Source organism: Macaca thibetana, chromosome 6 (assembly GCF_024542745.1).
Source record: "Macaca thibetana thibetana isolate TM-01 chromosome 6, ASM2454274v1, whole genome shotgun sequence".
Lineage (NCBI taxonomy): Eukaryota > Metazoa > Chordata > Mammalia > Primates > Cercopithecidae > Macaca > Macaca thibetana.
Genome location: NC_065583.1, coordinates 114,472,828 through 114,496,945, shown reverse-complemented (window position 1 = coordinate 114,496,945; position 24,118 = coordinate 114,472,828). Strand labels below are relative to the sequence as shown.

The following is a 24,118-nucleotide window of genomic DNA, read 5'->3' as shown; positions in this document are numbered from 1 at the left end:
TGCGAATCAAGGCATTTCAACCCTTGAAGTGCTCTCATTGGTCCTTTTAATACTAATGTAGCAGTAATAATTTTATGTGACATGTGAAAAGACCTTAGGTTTCCTGGGAATAATAGTAATGTAGCTAAGACCAGATTTGGATTCATCCATAATTCAGTAGTTTTTGGAGGAGGAAATCTATCTGATTATTATTAGATTAAAAGTCTGGCTTATCTGGGACAGATATACAATACTTTCTATTTTTTACATTTTATTTTTAGTTACACAATAAGGGGAAAGGAAGAAAAAGAAAGTCTGTTTAACAAAGCTCCTCCACCTTCCTGTGCCTATGGCTTGTTCTGAAGACAAGTACTTGGCTCACTAGTGAAACGTTTTTACAGATAACATGTGAAACCACAGCTTTGAATCATTTCCAACTGTGTCTTTTTGTTGGCTCCGGCTTACTTTAGCTACTTACGCTGGACTGTCACAGTGTCTTAGGGATGAGGAGACGCCTCCCCCGCAGGTCCTGCTGCACTCTCCCCATAGTGACCAGGGACCCCAGCCCCCATCTATGCTCTGGGGCCAAGTGCCAAAAGGAACACAATCTCCCTGATAACACCACTGCAAGATTTCACAGAAAACACAGAATTAGCTGTTAGGCAGATAGAGCTATCAGGACAGAAATACATAAGGGTCAGGTACTGACCAATTATAGGCATTAGCATTCTCCCAATAGATAACAGACAGATTGTTCTCTAACTGTGTTCAGACATTGGTGAAGGTTCATGTGACTTGCAAATGATCTTAGCTAGGCCATGATTTATAAGCCTCTAACATGTATTGAGAGTTCTTAAAAAAAAGTCACATTGCTTCTTTTCCCTTGTTTCTATTCCTCTAGACTTTTAGTGTTTCTCATTATAGAGCTAGCTATAGACCTCAAAGTCTTTTTTAGATATTTTAGTATTTTCTTTAAAATTTTTCTTTATATTCCACTATTATTGGACGCATGGAATGATAACGCAATATGGAAAGTTCCCCAGTAAGGAATTTTTATGATGGCAATTGCTCTTTCTTAAAAAAAAAAAAAAGATTGGTTGAGGCTACAATAGTAAAAGAATGTGTTGTGGCATTTCATCTACATGAGCACTGCAGACATAATAAAAGTAATGCCAAGACATTAGGGACTGGGTACAAAAAACCCTTTATACACCGACTAGCAATGTGTATGGCCCCCACATGAACATATGTATTGGAATTCTGCTCAGCTCTACTCTCTGCAATAAACCACACATACTGCACCTAAGTAGAAAGTCAGGAATAATTTAACGAGACACAGATATCACAAAATCAACTCATAACTCTAGCATGATAAATCTTATTTGCAGAATATGGCAAAATGAAAGTCTTTTTTAAACTAAGCATTTGTAGAATTTTATTGATGCATTTTTCAAATTATCAAACTTTGACAAATCAAAATAATGATACTATGAAAGTCATTTGTTTATATGAATAACAGTAAGGAACATGGTTATAAGCAAAGTTGAACAAATGTCATCCATGTTAGGTTGTTTAATAAAAATTCAACCTTATATTAAAATGAAAAGGGATCATGACATGGTACTTAGAAAGTGATCAGTTTATTATACTAATTCTATCACCAAGCTTTGTTGGTTTTATCTCCAGAATATCCCTGGAATTCTTTCACTTTTCACCTTCATCGCTATACTCTAGATCAAACTGGCAAATGGAGTGGCTTCTTACCTGATGATTGTGCTTTTACTTTTTTCTCCTAGAATCTATTTTCCAGAGAGCATTTAGAAAGATCTTTTAAAAACATGTTATCACATTATGTCACTTTTTTGCTTAAAAAACCTCAGTGGTTTCCTACTTCCATAACACCGATAAACAGTAGATTTAGTGATCTAGCCCCTGCCTCCTTCCTCAGCCCCATTCTCTCTCTTACACAGATTACTTCAGACACATTGGATTTCCACCTTCATACACTAAGCTTGTTCCTCCTTAGAGCATCTAAATTTACTGGTCCTTCTAGTAATGCTTTGTTCCCAATTCCTTCTACTGCTGTCTTCTCATCTTTCAGTCTCAGGTCAAGTGTCATTTCAACAGAGAGATCTTTCCTTGACCATCCTTATTCTAAAATGATACCTCAATACCCTTTCCTGCTCCCAGATCGCGCCCCGGCATCCCTCGCCCCATGTAATAGTGATTCTGTCCCACTGCTTTAGTTCCCTCTTACCACTTAACGCTACTTTAAATTGCCCTGTTTACTTATTAGATTATTTCTTTGTTTGTCTCTCCTCCTTTGAATGTAAAAGCCTCAAGAGTCACTTGTGGCTATTTGAATTTAAATTAATTAAAGAATTCAGTTCCTCATACCCACTAGCCACAGGTAGCTAGTGGCTACTGTGTTGGACAGAGCAGATGCAGAATATCTGCATCACCACAAAATATTTTATTGTAAACAATGAATGCCTAGAATAGTACTTGGCATGTATTGTGTATGCAACAAAAATTTATTAAATTAATTAATTGGCACATAGTATATATGCAACAAAAATTTATTAGATTAATTAGCAAATAAATTAAGGAATTGTGTCCTATTTTGGTTATCACATGTCAGGAAGGAACTGGAGATATGGAAGGTAAAGAAACCAAATTCATATTTGTTTCCTAGTAGGTGGTACTCAATTGACAATCATAATGGACTTTTTAGAGGTGTGCTGAGCAATTATGTGTCTATAAAAAAATTAGGCAAGAGGAAGTTAACATTTCCTTGGCTGTAGGGAAGAATATCTGACCCTAAGTCTGATAAATATTAAAACAGGATATTAAGAAAGATTATTGAGTTTTGAGCAGTAAAAATTATCATGAAGAAAAAAAGATCATCTGTCCAAAATGATGAAGAAGAGGCAGTTGGCTAAACCAATAATATAGTATCAACCCTGTGATCAGGGTTACTGATAATGTATACTTGAGAAGGAGAAAATGTTCCACTTGAAAACTTATGACTTACCTAGTTGGTCTTGAAGAACAATAATTTTTATAGTGATATGTTAATTGTATCAGATCTGTACCTATACAAAAGTCACAGCATCTGGCCAAATAATCTCCAGTTTTATGGTTCTGTTACTACAAGTAACTGTGTGTGAAAATATTTATGTCTGCACCCAGTTTTCCTATGCAAACAACTGAGCAGTATAGTCCTGGCCAGCAATTAACTGCTCTTTTTCCCCCTGTCTGCAATTAATGAGAACTGACACTTTCAGAAACTTCAAATCTGAAAATATGCCTATTTTTTCAAATTGGAAACTTAGCATTATTGATTTCAAATAAGATTAAAGTTCGATTTTACATTTATTTTATACAATCACAGAGTTGAATCTAAAGCTCAAAGGAACTTTAGAATTCATAAGGCCTAAGCACTTCATTTTTTCAGATGAGGAAACCAGAACCTAAAGGAGTTGAATTGCCCAAGATCGCATACTAGTAGAAAAGGGATTATCTGTCTAAAATACACACAAAAAATTAGTGGTTAAAAAAAAAATCCATTGGAGGTCTATGATTATGTATTTGAAGACACTAAAGAATAATATGCTGGATTTTTATAACTACATAAAATACAAAATAATACTAGAGATTTTTTTTTTTTAAACACAGCTGTAGATACGCATGTTATTTCAGACCTCTTTGTATATACCTATGATTTGTAGAGAAAAAATATTCAGGTTTTTTCATTTGTCAGGTGATAAAAGCATTGTAGAATTGTGAGAGCTACAAGAATACTTAAAGATGTAGTTTCCAAAGTATATTAATATTATTACACATTTCTAGAATGCTCACAAAATGTAGGGCAGGAAGAAAAGTCACATGAACTAAAGTCATTCTTCAGGTAAAAGATAAATACAATATTCACTTTGTAAAATGTTGCTCAGTGTTCATCACTACAGTCTACACAGCAGTAGTATTTCATAAATCGTTTGCTAAAAGGCCTTATATTGCACAAATTCATGCTTTGGTTATATCTATTCCATGGAGTTATATCATAATAGGAAATTTTATCAGAAAGTTAAGTAACAAAGATTAATGGGTAAATAAATCATAATATATAATATAATATAAGTATCAGTCACCTAGCGGTTGACAAGTTTAGTCTCTAATTTAAAACTAGTTAACAACTTAGTTAACTAGCTAACAAGTTAACAACTTTGGTCTGTGTAGGACTTCATGTTACAAACTTCAGCTCTAGCAATATCTTTGGTCCAAAGCAAGTCACTTTTCTTTCTTCTCTTTTGTTTCCTTAACTATAAAATGGAAACTAATTTTAGTTCTTTAGATTCCACTATGGTTTAGATTAGGAAAACTTTTAAAATTAGTTCAATGCATACATACCTTCAAAAAAGTTAAAGACCTACCTAACAACTTGTTTGATTTTTATCTCTGCAGAAGTGTTCGTTTGTGTTTTGTTTTCCTCCTTTGTTATTTATAAAAAAGGATCTCTTTATAATTACGGCTACTTTTCTCCTTTGGTAGTAGTAAACATCAATGCAGTATATGATTTTAAGAGAGGAAATTTATTTAACTTAACAAAATGGCTTTAAGAAGCCCATGGAAACTTCATGTGGATCAAGTGATTTGAACGACTCTTCTAGCTGATTGCATTAATCAATATAAATTAAGAGTTTAATGTGTGTAAATCATGAGTAAAATAATTGGATTATACCAAATAAAGCAACTTGGAGTATATAAATCTTATAAGCACATAATAATAAGATTCTGAGTGTTGTGCCATCTGTTTTTATTCTTTCTTTTACCTGAAGTTACCAAACATGTAAAAGCTCTATTTACAGAGACACAGAATTTTATTTTACATTTTAAACTAGAAAAGTTAAATATGTAGATGCAAACAAGTTTCTAATCTTTATTTTCAAAGGTGATCCAATCTAGTGATGTTGGATTATTCCAAATAACAGTCGTGTTACTTTAGCCTAAATTATCCACATAAATTGGATAAATTTGGCCTTCTTCTTGCTAATCGGGGTATGTTTAACCACATTCATAAAGATGAAAAGTTAAGCCATCATATTTTTTTTCCAAGAATAAAATCTTATATTGTTCATTATTGCTTTTCCCATTCCTTCTAAATTAAATAAATGTTTTCAACACAATCTCGAAAGATGGCATATTCTAGTCAGGCTGTAGGAGCCTTCTTTAGAAATACTACTTATTATTAAACAACATATCTTGCTATTATACTACTAAATACTATGATCTACATCAGGGGACTTCATTTAAGAAAGATACATTTTAAATCAAACAATTTAACTTTGAAAATTTGTCACATTTCCACAAAGGAAAACTTCAAGATAAGTATATGCAGTATTTAAATTTTTTTTTTTTTTAGATGTGATTATGGTATATCTTGTAATAGCCAGTACTGGGTCCAGGCAGCATCTGAAATAAGAGACCTCTAAGGAAATTCTAAGATTTTGCAGGAAGTAATATTAGTGATTCAGTATAGAACATTCTTCCCAAGTCAGAAGAGCTGAGTGTTGGAGCACAGCATTATTAAAAGCCTTATCTTTCTACTGTGCAGGTGCAGGAATGCTAAAGCTACATTTCAGCCCAAATTCTAAATCAGAATTTGCCATCCCATACTATTTAAATTTCTACAGCAATTGGAAGAACTATTCTTTCTTCACTTCCTGTGTTTATAGTATGGGACCCAGTCAAAACATACTGTATTCTACCCTAAGTAAATTAAGATCTAAGGCTGCAAATGTCCTATTATATATCCAGTGCTTTAGAAGGGCATTTAATAATCCTATTCTAATCCAGCCGTATGTTTCCTATGCAAAGATACTAGGAATCAATGTCACTTACATGTAAACCCAAATGCTGGGCTATATCTCTAACTGGGGCTTGCAGAATCATTAAATCAATCTATTGGCCATAAGCCAGTATTTGAAGCCTTCTTTGTGGTCACCAACAGGGATTACAAGGATTGGGTTTTGATTATCCTTAATATTCTGTTCAGTAACAATGCCAACACTACTATCAAAGTTTTTACAATCTAAATCCTTATTTACTATTTCACCAATTATGGCATCAGTCTGATTCCTGTCCAAAGGGCTATTGCTGATGCTGTATCCAAGGAAAGTTCTCTGGCTAAAAGTTGTATTAATTGATTTGTAGGAGACTGACCCATGGACACGCAGTACCAGCACACCGTCTGGGCTCATCAAATTTCCTCCTTTGGTTAATGCTACTGTCCCTGAGCACATCCATTCAGACCATATGGTTCTTATTCAATCCTTGAATGGCTTATTCAGGCGAACATCCAATGGCTGTAATAGCGATGTCAGACCCCCCAGGACTCACGCAAAGATCAGTTTTTAATTTTTTGGCCATATTTCTTACTCCATCTGTTAAATGTGCATGGAACAGTTCCCATACTTACATGGAACATTTGTGGAACTGCGCCCCTGGGCAGGGATCCCATATCTTTTGCAGCCAGAGTTTGACGAGATCATCATGGATTCAATCCTTTGGATATGTCTATGCTATCACTTGAGCAGTATTTCTACCCCTTCCCTTTTTAAAATAGATTTATTCAGAAAACTAGGAGCAGCTTTGGTTTTATTCTCCTGGCTAGACTGTGTATAGGTTCTTTCTTATTCCTTCTGGTGAGAGTAGTTTTGAAACTCAGAGTTAAGATCAGAGGTTGTGAATATTTCATCCATTTCTCAGAGACACACAAACTCATGCTTACACTCTCTACTGCCAGCTAAGGCAGTCTGCCAAAGAATTTTCTGCTCACCATCATCTAAGGTTGGCAAATAATAACGAAAAGTATTGATGATACTCATTAGTAATATGTTAGCACCTTCCCTCTGAGGAGGCCCGCAAAAAGCTCACTGAAATATTATCTAATTCTATCCTCATAATATCTCTATGAAATACATAGAAATTGGTTGTCTCTCATTTTAGAGATTCATTATTTTACCAATTGTCACACAATCATATATGCTTAGCTCAATGTTCTACTGACATTGTTTTCTTATTGTGATTCCTAAAACAAGATACCATTTACAGGTAGAAAATGAAAAATCTATTTAGTATTAAAGGGTGAAATACATTGTCACCACCTAGATTAGGCTTAGTGACCCACTTGATTCCTGTGACAATGAAAAACTGCTTTTTCACTTTGCAAAGTTTCTCATGTGAAGATAAAGTAAAATTAGAGTCAGTATAGAGAGGCAAAGATTTCAACTCTGAAATTAGAAAGACCTGGGCTGAAGCGTCAGCTATGCCATTAAATTACTGTGAAATTTGGAGCTAGTAAGTCTTATTTTTCTCTTCTGTAAAATGGAGTTAAAACTGTACCTACCTCATAGGTTTTTTCTTAATATTAAACAGAAGAATGATTGTAAAGCACTTAGCAATATGTGCCAGGCATAGTGTAAGTACATTTTTTTTTTTTTGAGACGGAATCTTGCTCTGTTGCCCAGGCTAGAGTACAATGGAGTGCAATCTTGGCTCACTGCAACTTCTGCCTCCTGGGTTCAAGTGATTCTCCTGTCTCAGTGTCCTGAGTAGCTGAGACTACAGGTGCCTGCCACCACGCCCGGCTAATTTTTGTATTTTCAGTAGAGACAGGGTTTCACCATGTTGGCCAGGCTAGTCTCAAACTCCTGACTGAAGTGATCCGTCCGCCTAAACCTCCCAAAGTGCTGGGATTGTAGGCGTAAGCCACCACGCCCGGCCGTAAGTACTTCTTAAATATTCATCATCTTTGTCATTATTGTTACTGGGATGTCAATTATTTTTAGATGGCACGTATACAAACTAACCACAGAAAGTTGACCAGATTAATTGAAAATTCCACTCTAATTTTGTCACTAGCTCTTTGCAGGGCTGTTTTGCTTTGGGTCAAAATTCTGAAGTCTGGTTTACTTTCCAAATATTATAGCCCTAAGGGCAAAATCTCCATTTGGCAACAGTAAATATGCTTCCTTCTTAAGGAGAAAAAAATAACAAAAATTAACAACAAAAATTCATACAAGAGATAACATGGTCAATACAGTTAGTAAAAGATAAAAAATAAAGAAGTGTTCGGATCACATGTCTAGTTGTTTTTTGTTTGTTTTTTCTTAAAAATGCAGGCTGATTTAGTTTTCTGAAAGCTTCTTCATAAGTTCAAAGTTAATGATAAGGTTATTCTGAGGGCCATCTACTACTCTATCCTTTTCCTTTCTGGGAGTCTGCATTTGTATTTTTTCATTCATTTATTCATTCTTTTTAAGACTTATTAGTGTTATTCCTAAAACTTTACCTATCTTCCAGGTCTCTGGAAAAACAACAAAGATTTGTTTTGTAGATTAGTTTTAGATAGTGATATCCACTATATTGGCCTTGTGATAGTACACTCTTACATTATGAATATAAATGACCCCTTGACATATAAATTTTGCCATACTTATAAGGTTTTTAAATAGTTTTTCATGGAGGCCATGGGTTCTTTGGAGGTATGTCAGAAGCTGACAAAGGTCCAAAGACAGGGTAAAGGGCAGGCAAGGGGCTTTTAAACCACAGCATTTCCATTTTTTCAAATGTATATATATTAGAATTCTATAGACTTCTTTATGGATCAAAAAGTTGATGACTAACCTAGATTAAGAATTTGAATCTTTAGAAATCAAATATATTTTGCCCCATTTTATTCACTTTCTCTTGTTTGTGATCATTCTTATTTGTGCTTAGAAGTAATTATATTTGGCCAGGCGCAGTGGCTCACACCTGTAATCCCTGCACTTTGGGAGGCCGAGGTGGGCAGATTATGAGGTCAGGAGATCGAGACCAGCCTGGCCAACGTGGTGAAACCTCATCTCTACTAAAAATACAAAAATTAGCTGGGCATGGTGGTGTGTGCCTGTAATCCCAGCTACTCAGACAGGAGAATTGCTTAAACCCGGGAGGTGAAGGTTGCAGTGAGCCAAAATTGTGCCATTGCTCTCCAGCCTGGTGACAGAGCTAGACTCTGTTTTAAAAAAAAAAAGAAGTATTACATTTCCCCTCTATTTGCTTATTGAAATTTAAATTCAATTTAAATTCAATACTGTTAGCTTTAAAATTGTCTGAGAGTATTTCTAGTTATCCTTCAAATTGTAATTTCCAAGAAATATATCATCTCTACCATATATATGCACATATATGCTATAAGATATGACATTTGAGGGCCCTGCTATTAAGCACAAAGGATCGGTATTAAATATGTATTTACAGTATAATTTATTGGTGGAGCTGAGCTATTTGTTCTCAGATAGCCACTACTAGTGGTTTACTGTGGACCATGAACTTGATCACGAGAATAATAATAACATGGTAAATAAAGAAATAGATTCTCCCTATGACTCTCCCTCTTTATGGTTGTGTATTTCTTCTAAGCAGAGATTGAGGTAAATTGACAAGAATTATTGGTTCCAAAATAAATATAGATTGTTGTTTCAAGAATGCAATTCCTAATATTTTCTATTACTTCAGTGAAAAAAAGTAGAAGGAATTTTTGGTAGTGCATGAATTTCTTCATATTTTTATTGGCTACTTACAATATCTAAAAAAAGATTTTAAATCCTTTTTAAATTACCCTATCAATTTATATATTTAGCATAATTTACCAACATTTCCAAACTTAGCATGGAAAAGCCATCAACATGGCACTAGGTGATGGGTCCTGAATGAAGCCGTCAGCAAGGATTAATAAACTGTGACAGCTGCCCAAAAGCTTTCATTCTTTTTTATTTAAACATCAGATTGCAAGCTGAAACTCAGTGTAATCCTTGTTGAAACTAACCCAGCTAACATGGAAGAAGTCAGAACTGAGAACAGATGACAGTGATAGTTATTACAAATTCAGTCTATAGAAATAAACTCTAGAATTTAAATTTACATAGAGAGCAATTCCTAGAAAATTTTAAGAGTAGTACACAAACTGCTACTATCTGTTTCAACAATTGTTGTTGTTGTTTCTTTTTTAGAGACAGGGTCTCTCACTTTGTTGCATAGGATGGACTCGAACTTCTAGGCTTGGGTGATCCTCCCACCCGAGCTTCCCACTTAGCGGGGACTGCAGGGGTGGGCCACTGTGCCAAGCATGTTTAAACAAGTCTTAATAATTATATTTTTGAAAACTAGATTGATGAAACAAATTATTTGCTCTAATTTCTATGGTCAATTAATTAATTAATTATTATTTTTCTACTAGTCCCTTCTCTCATACTGCAATCTAAAAGTGACTTTAAACGGGGTGTGGTGGCTCATGCCTATAGTACCAGCACTTTGGGAGGCTGAGGTGGGCAGATCGCTTGAGCCCAGGAGTTTGAGAACAGCCTGGGCAACATGGCAAAACTCCGTCTCTACCCAAAAATACAAAAGTTAGCTGGGCATGGTGGTGTGTACCTGTAGTCCCAGCTACTTAGGAGGCTGAGGTGGGAGGATCGCTTGAGCCCCAGAGGTGGAAGTTGCAATGAGCTGAGATCACACCACTGCACAACAGCCTGAGCAACCAAATGAGACTCTGTCTCAAAAAAAAAAAAAAAAAAAGTGACTTTAGTAATACTATAGTTATAAAGTCTACTTCTGGGTCGCATAATTTTCCGGGGAATTATTTACCAGAAAAACTAGACTATGTCATATAAGTAAACAGACTATATTACATAACAAAAAGATTGCTGTTGCATTACTTTTGGTACAAATGTAACATACATATACCAACAGAAACATGAAACTGACGTAAAAGATAGTTACCAACTGTAATTTCCTAAATAATGCATATTTCAGCTACCAAGGTATGACAATTAACCTATTGTTCTAGGAATTAATTATTTTTAAGTAGATTTTAAATGAACATATAAGACTTCCTAGTGGTTGAATATCAGCACCAGCAATTTATCACTTTTGTATACATGTCAAACAGGTAGTAAATCATTGAGCTTACCCCTTTTTCAATATTCCCAGTTTGACACAGTGTCCCCTCAGCTGCTGGAATACTGTTGGTGACACAGCGGTTGCTTTTGCTGAGGCACCAGAGCTCTCTACACACTTCCTAGGAAAGAAGGCAAAAGCAAGTTGATCAGAAATAGAGTCATGTCCAGTTCTTCCATAAAATACACTTAAAGTCACTCTGCATTACTTTCAAAAGAGACCCTAGGTACCTTTTGCTGCTGAAGCATCAGAGATGAGGATTTTGGAGGAGGTTTTTATGAAACATCTTGCAGTATCATTTAAATATTTGTCTTTATAATTCTTATTTTAGCAGATAAAGTATATCTTAGCTTTTAATATTAGTTAGGATCTTTCTACAATAGTGTATAGAAATTTCATTAATATAGATGAGTAGGGAGAAAACAATGACTATGTAGAAAGGAAATATGTGTTTATTACACTCAAAAATATATAATAATACAAACTTACCAATTACTAATAAAGAGATTCCAGGAAAATGACTTTTTAGATCTACCATAATATTCAAATGAAGACAATTTTAAAACAGGAAAATAGGCCATGGAATGGATAGGAATTTAACGTAGGAATTTTTTAAATTTTGAAGTATATTTTGGAGTAATTTTTAACATTCATATATGCTTAAGTACAATCTAGCAACATTATTTTCAGTACATCAATATAGCCTACCTCCATGAAAAAGAAACTTGGTTTTGAACAAACGCTGCTATTTATAGAATGTTTTGGGTATGCTGTGTGGAGTTGTCTTGTTTCCTTTCTTATGATTTTCCATTATGCTACCTCAGCATAGGAAAATTACAACACTTGTTCTAATATTGACAATATAAAATACTTTTTTGTTAATACCGTATTAACGTATCAGATTTTAAAACAAGCTGTCCAATATTATTCCTATATAAAGCATTTCAACAGCCCCTAAAAAGCTTACTTTTGAAGAAAGTACTCAAATTTTCAGTTTTTTAAATATGTAATCACCAACTAGCATCATTACCAATGTTACAAGTTTTTAATTTAAGCTAAAACAACCTAGTATAATATTTATTTATAATAAAAATATGATTATCTGAAATGCAAAAGTAAACTAACATGACATTTAATCCTTTTGCTTTTATTCCTCAACTGATCTTTTAACTCTCAAAACAAGAACTCATGTTACAAACCCAATCAGAATTAAGGCAATGAAATATCAATGTCACTAGTTAACTGGTCCTACAAATGGAAGTGCCCCACAGAGTATAACGAATTGAGGGGATCTCTTTGGGTTCCTCTTTAGGGTGCCTCCTACCAGGCAGAGAGGAGACATATAGCATCTATTAAGGGTTTTTTTTGTTTTTGTTTTTTGAGACAGACTCGCTGCGTCACCCAGGCTAGAGTGCAGTGTCACTGCAACCTCTGTCTCCTGGGTTCAAGCAATTCTCTTGCCTTGGCCTCCCAAGTAGCTGGGACTACAGGTGCCCGCCACCATGCCCAGCTAATTTGTGTATTTTTAGTACAGACGGGGTTTCACTATGTTGGCCAGGCTGGTCTTGAACTCCTGACCTCGTGATCTGCCCCCCCTTGGCCTCCCAAAGTGCTGGGATTACAGGCGTGAGCCACCGAGCCTGGTCCTATTAGGCTTTTTAATACCTAAAAATGTTTAAACTCCATTTGGAGAACTAGTGGCCTAGAGAGAGAGAAAACATTAGAAAAGAAGATCATGGGCCAGGCGCAGTGGCTCATGTCTGTATTCCCAGAATTTAGGAGGTCGAGGTGGGAGTTAGAGGTTGCAGTGAACTGTGATTGCACCATTGCACTCCAGCCTGGATGACAGAATGAGGCTCTGTGTCAAAAAAAAAAAAAAAAAAGAAAAAAGAAAAAGAAAAGGAAAAAGAATAAAAATAAAATAAACAATAAGAAGAATATGGTTTTTTAGTTTATATTTATTAATATTTTCTTGTAGTTTAATATTTATAAAGCAGTAGGAGTAACATTTAAGGGCTTTGAAATATTGCTCCATGTATCAAAAATCTATCCAAATTCAAGGAAAAATGTGTCCGTAAAAATAGAGAAGCATTAATAGAGATTAATATAGATTATGAAAAAATTTCAGGCCGGGCGCCGTGGCTCACGCCTGTAATCCCAGCACTTTGGGAGGCGGAGGTGGGCGGATCACGAGGTCAGGAGATCGAGACCATCCTGGCTAACAGTGAAACCCCGTCTCTACTAAAAATGCAAAAAATTAGCCAGGCGTAGTGGCAGGCGCCTGTAGCCCCAGCTACTTGGGAGGCTGAGGCCGGAGAATGGCGTGAACCCGGGAGGCGGAACTTGCAGTGAGCCGAGATCGCCACTGCACTCCAGCCTGGACGACAGAGCGAGACTCCGCCTCAACAACAACAAAATTTCATCCATAGTCCTGGATGATACTCCTGATCTTTTGTGATCTTTATTAGGTTGCATTCTTACTTTAGACAAAGGTAAAAGAAGCCTGAAGTTTACTTCAGACAAAACTTAGCAATGAAAGTTCCAGTATTGAAAAGGACAATACTTATCGTATCTATCAGGAAAACACACTATTTAGTCAGGTTACAGAAACTTTATTTTCCAAAAGTGCCTTGAAAATCTCTACCCAAAGTAGCAGGTGCTTAAGATACTTTTTTCAAAACCTTAATCTCAAGATTCACAATAGAGCCCTCTTAACTTTTAGAGAATGATGCATTTTGAAAACTAGATCCCCACTTCTAATGCATTTTGTTACCTTGGTGGACTCCTGGGGATTCAAATTTCATTAACGCATTAACTTCTCAGAAATCACTGTTTTAATTATGGGAGTGGAATTCTATGTTGAGGAATACTCCCAAAATGTAGAACTAGTCATGAAGAAGGCTCTGAAGAGTTTTCAGATAGCTCTAGAAATTGGAATCTCAACTTGAATAAGAAAGATACTGATGGCCAATTTAGGAATGTTTCCCAAGATTTTTTACTTTTTTTTTTTTTTAAAGGATACTCTCTTGAAAGATAAAAAGAAAATTTCATTTCATACAAAGTAAACAAGAAGTACAGTTCCTGAATGAACTTGAGATCAATTTCACACTTTCAGAAATACACTTCTTTCTCTATACTGCTAAATCCTAGAACATGGATGATATATTTGCATAGGTATGTCAGTTTCATTTGCACATGCACATTAGTTGCTGAATAAGCAGCCTAACATAGGTTCCAGGCTCTAATGAAGTTAAATGCATGCTGAAATTGTTTGCCTCTTGGGGAATTTGCATGGCAACCATCATAGCAGGCAGATTTCCCTAAATAAAATATAGGAGGTGTTGAAGTATAGTGAGAAAGAATGATTTTCTCTCTCTTTTTTTTTTTTTACTATCCACCAGCTTAGCTCTAGTTCTTTTCACATACTCATGAATCCTGATAGAAGTTAAGATTTATTAAGATTAGTTTCATAACCTCTGTGAATTAACAAATCAGCACCTGCGTGTTAGAATCCCCTTGATAATCCTAAATTTTGTTTTGGGAAGACTCTGTAGGGGAAATTCGGGTCTTTGTGCTTGCTCTTGAGTTTAAGGAAGGAGAGAGAAGTTACCCACAGTCACCACTAAAGGACATTTCCGTTATATGACACTGGAAATCTGAATTGGAATCTCTAACGTTATGGGGTCAACTTCTAATCAGTTAGAAGGAATGCCTGGCAATACAAAAGTAATAGCATTTTCCCAACGCATTCAAGAATATTTATCAAGAATCTGCTATGCACCAGGTGTTATATTGGTTTTATAAAAAAATAATAATCACTTAGAATTCACAGGCACTTCAGAGGAAAAGGTAGGTTATAGTCAGACATGTAGCCCAAATGGCACGGATTGGTATTGCTCTATGATAAAGTTTTTAATATTCTTTGACAAAAGTAGAAGGATGATGTCAATGTGAACAGGTGCTTTTTTAGTTTTGAGGTCTCACTGCAACCTCGAACTCCTGGGCTCAAGAGATCCTCCTGCTTTGGCTTTCCAAAGTGTTGGGATTACAGGTGTTAGCCACCATACCAAGCCTGGACAGTTTTTTTTTTTCCACAAAACTTTTTTTTTTTATTTTAATGGACTGTCCTTATTTGTTAAGTTGTAATCTTTTTATTTTATTGGTGTTACAGTAGACTGTAAAATTCCCAAGGGCAGGGTCTGTATGCTTATGGCAGGCTTTGCAAAATGTTCCTTCCTGGCAAAATTAAGAATTGGCATCTCTATCCTTGTCTGCTAGTTTTTAGAGGGAAATTTTCCTTGCCTACAAAAGTCTAAAAGTTTCTGAATGACCCGCTGCCCAAGACTTTTTAAAAATTTTTTTATTTCAGTAACGCTTGGGGTACAAGTGGTTTTTTGTTACATGGATGAATTATATTGTGGTAAATTTTGAGATTTTAGTGCACCTCTCACCTGAGCAGTGTACACTGTACCTAATGTGTAGTTTATCTCTAGACCCCTCCCACCCTCCCCCTTGAGTCTCTAAAGTCCATTATATCACTCTGTATGCCTCTGTATATTCATAGCTTAGCTCCCACTTATAAGTGAGAACATACAATGTTTGGTTTTCCACTCCTGTGTTACTTCACTTAGAATAATGGCCTCCAGCTCCATCCAAGGTGCCGCAAAAGATATACTTTGATCTTTTAATGGCTAAGTAGTATTCCACAAGATGTATATACCACAGTTTCTTTATCTACTCATTAGTCAATGGGCACTTAGGTTGGTTCCACATCTTTGCAATTGTGAATTATGCTGCTATAAATATACGTGTCCAAGAGTCTTTTCCATATAATGACGTATTTTCCTTTGGGTAGATACCCAGTAGTGGGATTGCTAGATCGAATGGCAGACCTACTTTTAACTCTTTAAGGAATCTCCTTTATGTTTTCCATTGAGGTACTAATTTACATTTCCATCAGCAATGTGTAAGTGTTCCCTTCACCTCACATCCATGCCAACATCTGTTGTTTTTTGACTTTTTAATAATGGCAATTCTTGCAGGAGTAAGGTGGTGTCTCACTGTGGTTTTAATTTGCATTTCCCTGATGATTAGTGATGTTGAGCATTTTTTCCATTGCCCAACACTTGATAATCAATGTTCGTTTAGTTGTATCTGTGTGTTTTGTTTATCAATGCTTTTAATGCCAATTTCTTCTTATATCTTGCCACTATCTTCTGAATCCAATTTCTTTCTTTTTGACATACATCCATTAGCAGTTAATTTAGTAAGTGACACTGTTTCTTATTTTTCTGAACATCTTAATTGTATCCTCATTTTTAATGATATTTAAATTGAATATAGTAGGCTGACATTTATCTTACCTTAGCATTTGAAGGTGTTAAAATTCATTGCCATTTGACTTCTGTGGAGGCTGATGAAAAGTCACTTGTCGGTCTAACTGCTGTTTCTTCTTTATAGTCTTTTTTTTTTTTGAGGCAGGGTCTCACTCTGTAGCCCAGGCTGAAGTGTAGTAGTGTGAACACCGCTCACTGCAGCCTTGACTTCCCAGGCTCAAGTGATTCTTCCACCTCATTCCCCCAAAGTAGCTGCGACTACAAGCACATGCCAACACGCTCAGCTAATTTTTGTATTTTTTGGTAGACACAGAGCTTTGCTATGTTGCTCAAGCTGGTCTTGAACTCTTGTGCTCAAGGAATCCTCCTGCCTCAGTCTCTCAAAACACTGGGATAACAGGCATGAGCCACCACACCGGATCTTTATAGTCTCTCTTGTTGCTTTCAATATTTTTTCTGTCTGCTTTAGGACAATTTCATCACCGTATTTTTTTTTTTTTTTTTTTGAGACAAAGTCTCGTTCTGTTGCACAGGCTGGAGTGCAGTGGTGCCATCTTGTCTCACTGCAACCCCTGCCTCCTGGGTTCAAGTGATTCTCCTGCCTCAGCCTCCTGAGTAGCTGGGATTATAGGCACCTGCCACCACGCCTGGCTAATTTTTGTATTTTTAGTAGAGACGGGGTTTCACCATGTTGACCAAGCTGGTCTTGAGCTCCTGACCTCAAGTGATCCACCTGCCTTGGCCTCCCAAAGTACTAGGATTACAGGCGTGAGTCACTCTGCCTGGGCTTCATTACTGTATCTAAGTGTTCTTTTTATTTATCTACTTGAGATTCATGCTCTAATTTCTATGTCTTTCTTTGATTCTAAAAAACTATTAGTTATCTCTTTTAATGTGTATCTTTCCTATTTTTTCTTCTAAAGCTCCTATTCAACTTGCATTAGACCTTCTCACTTCAATCACCTATTTCTTAACCTGTCTTCGATATTTCCGTATCTTTTTGTCTTGGGTCATTAATTTTCCTAACCTGTCAACTTCATGGTGGATTGTTTCCTTGTGTTGTATTTTTGTATTCAAGCTTATCTTCCGTGAACATTACTTTTTCTTTGTGTATTCTGTGCCTCTTGAATTGCAGAAGTGCATCTTCATTTATTTCTATCACACATCCCAAGGTTTTCACTGAATCAATTTGTCATGTTGATTTATTTGATCAGCACCATGTAGGCTTTATACGGTTTTACTTTCTTCTTATGTGAGGCACAACCCTGGGGCTTCAGTTTCTTATGGGTGCCATTTTTTGCCTCATTAAAGCATTTGCACAGTTAAATCTCTGCTGGCATTTGTTCCCAGCATCCCAATCCTTTGCAGCCTTAACCTCTGTGGTTTTTAATGCTTCCTTCTTAGAGACATTGGCTTTGGAGGACCTTTGCCTCCAATAGAGACCACTTTCATAAAAATTAAGAATTGGATCCAGACTTTAGCTTTATCAATCATCTTTTAAACTATAACACAAATGATACAAACGATGTGTATCTTCACAGTTTCTTCATCTGCCCTCACGGCTGCAATAGAAAGCTTAGTGTTTTGGAAATAAAGCCAGTAAGTAAACCAACATGTCCAATTAAAAAAAGACCTTTCTGTAGGCCTAAGAGTCTTTAATGCTATCGACTATTTCTTTAAATATGAGAAAGCTTGCCTGATAACTTCAAATCATTAATATTCTAGGAAACAATCACACATGAAAAAAACAAGGCTCATGCATTATACTGGCATCATTCCTCAGTTGTTCCTATGTCCCTTCTTATCACATGTTGTAGCTAAATGAACTAAATTTAGTAGAGTTTATTAGTTTTATTTTATCTAGCATTTTTGTTTTCATACCTGAAGGAATGATTGTGTTTACTGTTTGTCCTGTTGTTGAAACTGGAACTATTTTCCTGCAGTTTAGAAAGTCAATTTTATAAATGACTGGGGAAAAAAATGTGCAGGTCAACCTAGAAAAGAAGTCAGTTCAATCAATGCGTAAAAGCTAGAGGCAGCAGATTTCAGTTCTATATATAGAATAATCTTCCAAAAGTCAGAGTGAACCATGACGAACTACAAAACTGAATCCCTATCACTGTAGCTACTTCAGCACATATTTCATGATCACTTAGCAGGGATGTTGTAGGCAGGAATAAAAGAAAGGAACTGGCCGGGCGCGGTGGCTCAAGCCTGTAATCCCAGCACTTTGGGAGGCCGAGACGGGTGGATCACGAGGTCAGGAGATCGAGACCATCCTGGCTAACACGGTGAAACCCCGTCTCTACTAAAAAATACAAAAAACTAGCCGGGTGAGATGGCGGGCGCCTGTAGTCCCAGCTACTCGGGAGGATGAGGCAGGAGAATGGCGTAAACCCCGGAGGCGGAGCTTGCAGTGAGCTGAGATCCGGCCACTGCACTCCAGCCCGGGCGACACAGCGAGACTCCATCTCAAAAAAAAAAAAAAAAAAAAAGAAAGGAACTAATGTTTTTTTTCAGGGTATACTATCAACTAGTATGCCAGGCATATTCATATTTGTGTCTCATTTATTCATCATGGTAATCTCTTTAGAAAATGTGAGAAACTTTAGGTTCAGAAAAATTTAGCAATTTGTTTCAATTCTAACTAGTTATAGATTTGAATCAGCTCTGCTCGATAATCAGTGTCCAAGATAATCACCACACACCTAAGCTGCTTTCCCATTTCTCTTAAATGTAATAGAACTGAATAATGGCACTGGCCAATTAAGGCTGATTAGTAATGGTTTGCTTTTGTATTCCAATAAAATATAAAACCTCACTAAACTTAATACCCTCCTATTTTTTACTTTGATTTTAACGTCCAATATCTCCAAATTATAACTATTATGTACTAATTTATAACATATTCACTCAGTATATGAGTTTAGGAGTCAACTTATGCATTACTACTGGGACTTCTAAATGTAATATCAACACTTCTGTGTGGATTTTAAAAAGATACTGTTAACATATTTCACAAAAGTGTTTCATGGTCTTCCAAGAAACAAGACATTTAAAAATATTCCTACTTATTTAATATTTTAGTATCAATTCATACAGATTTTCGGTTTACTTGAGTTTTGAAATGAACAACACTATTTGCAAGTATTAATAATAATTTAAAATATTAACAAATATAAGTGGATAATAAAAGTATATTTAGAAAACAGAGTTTTATAGTAATCATCTAATGTAAAATAACTTACCTGATATGCAGAAAATAACCTTGTAAAGAACTAAACCAGGGCTTTTTTGATAATACAATGATTATTTCACAAAGACTATAATTTCTAAAAAAGTTAGAATTATCTTTTCTAATGTTTTCATTATTTTTAAGAAACTATATATGTTAAAGCAGACTAAAAAATGGGAAGAGAAGGTCTTCTATTTACCGAGGAAAATTAAAATTAGCAGCTTACACAAGGGGAGGAGGTGACATCATAAAAGTACAAAATCATTTTATAATTATTATGTCATTAAGGAAAGCAGTATGTGAAGAGAAAATGGTGTCTTTATTGTGTCTGCAAAAAAGAGTCAAACTCCGTAAAATATTTGACAAGATTTATTCTAGGTCAAATATGAGTCATCAACGGCCCATGACAGGGCCCCAGGAAATCCTAAGAACATATGCCCAAGGTGGTCAGGCTACAGCTTGGTTTTATATGTTTAAAGGGGTGGGGAATTCCAGGTCATAGGTGGAGCAAAAGATTTTCTGATTGGCAATTGGTTCAAAGAGTTATTATCTAAAGACCTGGAATCAATAGAAGAGAATGTCTGGGTTAGGATAAGGAATTGTGAAAACCAAGGTTCGTATTATGCAGATGAAGCCTCCAGGTAAGCAGGCTTCCAAGAAAGAATAGTTTGTAAATGTTTCTTATTAGACTTAAAAAGGTTAATTCTCTGCTGGATCAGGGAAGATACCTGGAAAGGGAAGGGGATTCTCTGCAGAATGTGGATTCTCCCCACACGAGACAGCTCTACAGGGCCACTTCAACATATGCCAAATAAATAGATTTTAGGGTAAAATTCTTCCATTTTTTTCAGGGCCTGCTATCCGTCATGTGATGCTATACGAGAGTCAGGTTGGAATTTGGTATCTTATTGCTACAGAGAGTCTGTTTCATCAATCTTAAGATCTCTGTTTTAATGATAATGTTGGTCAGTTGTGCCTTCCAAAGAGAGGACGGTATAATGAGGTATGTCTGACCCCACCTTCCCATCGTGGCCTCAACTAGATTTTCAGGTTTACTTTGGAATAACCTTGGCCAAGAAGGAAGGCAGGGGTATATCAGCTGGTTGAGGAGCTTAGGATTTTATTGTTGGTTTACAGTTGCTGGCTGGCTTTAAAATTTTTTTAAAAATAAACTTTAAAGAATAAAAAAGAGACATGCGCACACTTTCGGCCCTTGGAGAACTCTAAATTCTACGCATGTTGGGTCCTTGATTCTAAATATGAAACATCCTCTTTGTCCACATTAGCCTATCAGTAACACCTCTCAACAGCTGCTTGTAATAAAGGATCCTGAAGGTAAAGAGGGAAAGCAAAGCCCTAAAGGTCAGGAAGGAGCATCAGTGCTTAGAAAGGTTACTTATCATTTGATCACACAAAGGAAAATTGAAAACCAACATATGGTGACCTTATGGCCTAGTTCCAGGTGTTTAGTAGCGAACTGAAGAAAGAGGATAATGTACCCTTATTTTTGCCTTAAATAGTTTAATCCTGCTATGTTACGGGTAATAAGAAATTTAAGTGCAACAGATCTTAGAAAGGCAAAAAAACAAAAATTAAACTAAAAAAAACCCCTTAATTCACAAATCCTGTTTATATAACTAATCACCAACTTAAAAGTATTCAAAACTGACTAAATGGTCAAAAAAAAAAAAAAAAAAAAGGAAAGAAAAGAAAAGAAAGAAAAAACCTCTAAGAAGCAAATGCTGGGTAAAAACTAGTAATCTTTAAAGATACAAGTGATCATGGACTTATGATTTTAGCTTAGAATTTAAGAAAAAAATCAAATAAACTTCTTGTCAAGTGTATGCCTGATAAATATATGTTTGGATTTCAAAAGAATATTGAGGTGCTAAAATAATTACATACCTTTTATTCCCTAAGCCCGTATCAAACGACACTGTAGAATATTTATACCACCTTAAAATCTTCAAAGAAAGTGTGATTCTATAATCTTTCTCAGTTTAACATTCCAATATTTAATAACTTGAAATTCTTCCTAATACCTAATCTACAACCTTCCAGCTGTAAAAATTAAGACAACTGTGGGATATTTTATGCTCTTGGTAGGGAAGCAGAACAATTTGTTACTAGCAATCAAACTGTAATAAGCGTTCCAAAACCAGAAAATGGTTTCGAGGCCAACATTTAGCTTTCTTTTTTACAGGCTACTCAAACTCATTTTCTCGTTCCCTTATACGTACTTCTCAGTATTTCCTTGCTATCCTCTCCCAAGTTGTCTGTATCCCTTAAAAAAGTTGCATAGGTGGCCAATGATACCCCCAAGACTCATACAACTAACATACAATTATATGAAAGAATTATTCTCAATAATAATGCAATGACTGAATCTTATTTAATTGGTGGTGATAAAATAATAAACAAAAGGGAGTAAGCATGAGTCTGAGAGACAAAGTATGTTGTTTTTTATTAAATACTCTCCAGGGGAAGGATACCCTGATCAGAGAACTCAACTATCTTGTCTCTAGCAGTTACCCTGACGTCAAAGAGCTACATTCAGGTAGGCATAGCTTGATGGCATTATTATTATAGTTGTTAATTAATATGTTAAGGAAATAATCTATGTAGTACCCCATATTTTTATTCAATGCTTACCGAATAAGTTTTCAGTAATAAATTGGCCTACCAGGTAGGTTTGTTTCGGTGAGAAAGTATGCAGATTTCCATAGAATTGAATGACTATAAACTATGTGGCTAGATTTCTTACTATAAATTAATCCGAATTTATATCTATATTTACTCTTTTGATCTTCATTTCTAATAATAAATCCTAAAAGTCTCTTATCACTTAAAATTTGGGACAAATACGGTACTCAACCACTTGTAGATTATTCTATCATTAATCATCTAATTGAGGTAAGTAGAAGAGAAAACTTTCAAGTTTGGTGATCTGTAAGTAAAATATAACAATGGCCACAAATACAGTCAAAATTAATGAGAAGTCTTAAAGTTATGTCATAATCTCTTTTTACAAGTTCTTTTATGTTTCCACTACAACACACTGGGATTCTTCAATCTTAAATCAAAATTATGGAGCCCACACACCTTTACACATAAACACCTCCATTCATCTAATTTCAGAGTTATGAGCACCCTCTAGTATAAAAAGAATAAATTTATATTTACCTAGAAAAGTACGGACATTGCTACACTGGAGAATCATTAGTGGCAGAGCTGTTTTAGTACTCTGCGTAGGGTGTGTTTGGAGGGCAAGAGAAAAGGGAAAAGAGGACATCATAGATCACTTTACAAAAGCCTTTAATTTTCTAACTTGGGTTTTCCAGATTACAGAATTAAATTTGTTTCTTAAGACATAATATGCCTTAGAAATTCTGTTATTTTCTGTGCATCTCTTGGTTTCATCCATTAAAAATACTTCAATAGTTTCTTGCTGCTTTTAAGATAAAAACTTAACGTAGCCTATAAGGTGCAGTTACACTTGGCTTCTACCTTTTTCTCCTGTTTCTTCTGTGTAGTGTTTATTTGAGAGCACTGGGCACAGTGGCTTTCTCTCAGCTCTTCAAATACACAGGCTCAGGGTCTTCACAACGGTCCTCTCCCCACTCTCTTCACCAGATAACTCTTCTCACTCATTTATTTATCAAATATTTATTGAGTTCCCATATGAGCCAGGCATTGAGCTAGTCACTATACAAATAGCCATAAACAAGTCAGGTGGAATCCTTCCCCTCATGGCAATTACACTCCCATGATAATTATCAGCTTATTCATTCAACAAGTATTAACTGAGCACCTACCATGGGCCAGGCACTGTTCTAGTCACTGGGGATATAGCTGTGAATGAAACAGACAAAATATCTACCCCCAAGAAAAATACTTTCCAGTGGGAAAAACAGTAATAAGCAAGATAAACATGTAAAATAGATAGTGTGTCAGAAATTTATAAATATTAAGGAGAAATATAAGGCAAGGAAAATGATAGAAAGTCTGTGTGTGTGTGCATGTGGATGTACAATATTAAGTAATGTTGTTAGAAAAGGCCTCATTTACATGATCACATTTAATAAGTAACCAAATAAGCAACATGATTATGGATTTTAAAAGTGCTATGAAAGAAATAAACAGTATAATGTGAAACAGAGTAACTGGGGAAAGCCTTTTTAATAGGGAATGATCAGACAGAAGGCCTGTCTGAAGAAAAACTGGCATTTGAGCTGAGACTGAAGAGTGAAATTGAGTCAGTATGTGTGCCTTGGAGTATCTTAACATGCTCCCCAAAATACAAAAGGTTCAGATTCTCCTAAAGCAGTACCAGCATTATCATCTATACAGAAATGTTATCATAGATTACAGAGGTTCATAGAGGAAATGAAAACATTTATTGAATGTCATGTGCCAGGTAAATAAAAGACAATTTGCATGCTTGTCATACCCTCTTGCTATCTGAAGTTTACAAGAACAACCTGGCTGCTGTTCACTGAAAAAAAGTGCCCAAGACTGAGTAAAATCTATTAATGGTCAATTCTAGGTCATAGGTAATAGTTTATGG

The 24,118-nt window shown here is 35.6% G+C and overlaps 1 protein-coding gene across 1 annotated transcript in view; it reads right to left on the bottom strand.

The window, feature by feature from the left end:
• Positions 1–24,118, bottom strand: part of ADAMTS6 (ADAM metallopeptidase with thrombospondin type 1 motif 6) — a 321,212-nt gene that overhangs the window by 108,297 nt on the left and 188,797 nt on the right. Inside the window, exons 11-12 of the mRNA XM_050793724.1 lie at positions 10,994–11,101; positions 458–603 (exon numbers count right to left, since the gene is read on the bottom strand). Coding sequence (XP_050649681.1) covers positions 458–603; positions 10,994–11,101 — 254 coding nt within the window. The remainder of the gene's footprint in view (positions 1–457; positions 604–10,993; positions 11,102–24,118) is intronic.